This window comes from Acanthisitta chloris, unplaced genomic scaffold, assembly GCF_000695815.1.
Source record: "Acanthisitta chloris isolate BGI_N310 unplaced genomic scaffold, ASM69581v1 scaffold36542, whole genome shotgun sequence".
Lineage (NCBI taxonomy): Eukaryota > Metazoa > Chordata > Aves > Passeriformes > Acanthisittidae > Acanthisitta > Acanthisitta chloris.
In genome coordinates, this window is record NW_008659390.1 from 1,839 (window position 1) to 3,792 (window position 1,954).

Genomic DNA, 1,954 nt, shown 5'->3' on the forward strand with positions numbered 1-1,954 from the left:
TCCCTCCTGAAGTGTATGTTATTTTTTCTGAGGAATTATGTCAGATGAAAAGGGGTTTTGTTCATACTCTGATTGTAAGACTTTTGTGTTCTTAAGATCAAAGCAGTTTAAGCAACTGGTATTTTTAATTCAAATGAAAACTCATTAACATTAATAAACAGTAAGGAGGAAAAAAAGCCTCAGTTTCGAAAGTCCTGAAGTACAAGATTAGCTGAAATGTGACAAGCAACTGAAAGAAACCTAAAACCTGCCACAGGGATTTTTGCAAATCAGCTTAGGAGCCAGTAAGATGGGGAGCTGATGTCTTCACTGGCAATGACACCCTAAGCAGAAAGGAAACTTTCTGATCAAGTGACTGGCTGTGCTGGAATAGATTTTATATTCCTGGTTGTGAAGTTATTAGAAGCTAAAGTTAAGGTGGAAGCAGGAGACTAAGCAGGTATCTGGGGAAACAAGTTTGGGCAGAACATGACCTCCTCAATGCAGGGAGAAAGAGAATTGCCCCATGGCCTGTTCTCCTGGACCACTAACCTGTGCTCTCCCTGGAGCTCCCCCAAGCAGTACTCCCTCTGATCAGATCATCCAGTGCTTGCACAGAAACCCCTCCTGTGCATGTGGGATGGGGCTGAAGGGCAGGAGCTGAGCAAGTTAGCTCAGCAGCTGTTGTGCAAACACAATTTTTCCAGTTGCATGCCTGAAGCTGTCTGTTTTTTGAATACTTATGTATGTTTTATTCAACGTGGAAACCGTTTGCCATTCAGAGCCTCAGAGCACTGTGTTTTCCTGCTAGGCTTGTTTCTATGAGTGTTGACTTTTCTCCGGGCCAGTCTCATTAATTAGGCAATCCTTAAAGGGACAGAAGGGCTTTCATTTAGGATAAAAGCATTGTCTGGCATAATGCAGCATTAGCTTAGCTTTCAAGGAGAGCACTAAGGCTTCACACAAACATCAAAGGAGCCAGGCTGTAGACTGCTCTATGAAAGGCTGATGGGATGTAAATATTGGTGTCATTAATCAGCTGTCTCAAATCACCCATGAGTTTCAAGGCCAGAACCAAGTTAGGAAGATGTGTTTGCTGCTGCCTTGAGGAAGGGTAGATGAGTCAATGCAGTAAAAGATAGATTGTTTGGGGGAACTAACATTACTGTTATTTTTATAGGTGTTTGGTCTTGTGTTGCTTGTTCTCTGTGTTGCCGACGCAGTTCTGCTTTACAAGATTGCCATTCATAGACCAAGAGGAAGGACTGCTCCTGCCAAATAAGTGCCAGTTTAGTAAAGAGTGATTTCTCCATCCATAACTGTTTCACCACTCTTAAAGGATTTGTATTTTCAGGTGTTCACCTTTGAATTTCCTGTGCATTTATGTGTGCGTTTGCAAATATCATTCATAGGTTTTCATACATTTCCAAATGTAGTTTCAGCATTGCAATTTCACCAGTTAAAGCTTCACAGAAAATTGTCCTGTTTTTCTAAACTTAATGATTGAAAGTTTTTACCTGTTTGAAAATTAATGATTGTCATCTTTCTGTAATAAAAAAGAAAATCCAAGTGGGTTTAAGTGTGTTATTTAACATTATTTATTCGTTTATGAAGTGTACTTAGAGCAAGTTTTGGACTGTGCTGCCCAGGGAGGTGGTGGAGTCACTGTCCCCGGAGGAGTTTAAGGACAGACTGGATGTGGCACTTAGTGCCTTGGTCTAGTTGTCATGGTGCTGTTAGGTCATAGGTTGGACTCGATGATCTCAGAAGTCTTCTCCAACCTTAACGAGTCTGTAGAAATATAACGCACCAGCGAACATCCCTAGAATAGATTCTTCCCCAGCCTTGCGCTCCCTCGTCGCCTGGCTCAGCTCGCGGCCGCCCCGTGCCGTGTGGGTGCGATGCTGTAGCGGGGAAGGGATGGATGGAGGGATGAGCTCGGGCGCTCCGCGGGGCTGGCTCCCTGCCCGGCCGG

The 1,954-nt window shown here is 43.7% G+C and overlaps 1 protein-coding gene across 1 annotated transcript in view; it reads left to right on the forward strand.

The window, feature by feature from the left end:
* Nucleotides 1-1,261, forward strand: part of CKLF (chemokine-like factor) — a gene marked incomplete at its 5' end in the record, with an annotated part of 3,026 nt that extends 1,765 nt beyond the window's left edge. The window contains one exon of the mRNA XM_009069379.1: nucleotides 1,160-1,261. Coding sequence (XP_009067627.1) covers nucleotides 1,160-1,261 — 102 coding nt within the window. The remainder of the gene's footprint in view (nucleotides 1-1,159) is intronic.
* Between the last annotated feature and the right edge of the window lie 693 nt (nucleotides 1,262-1,954).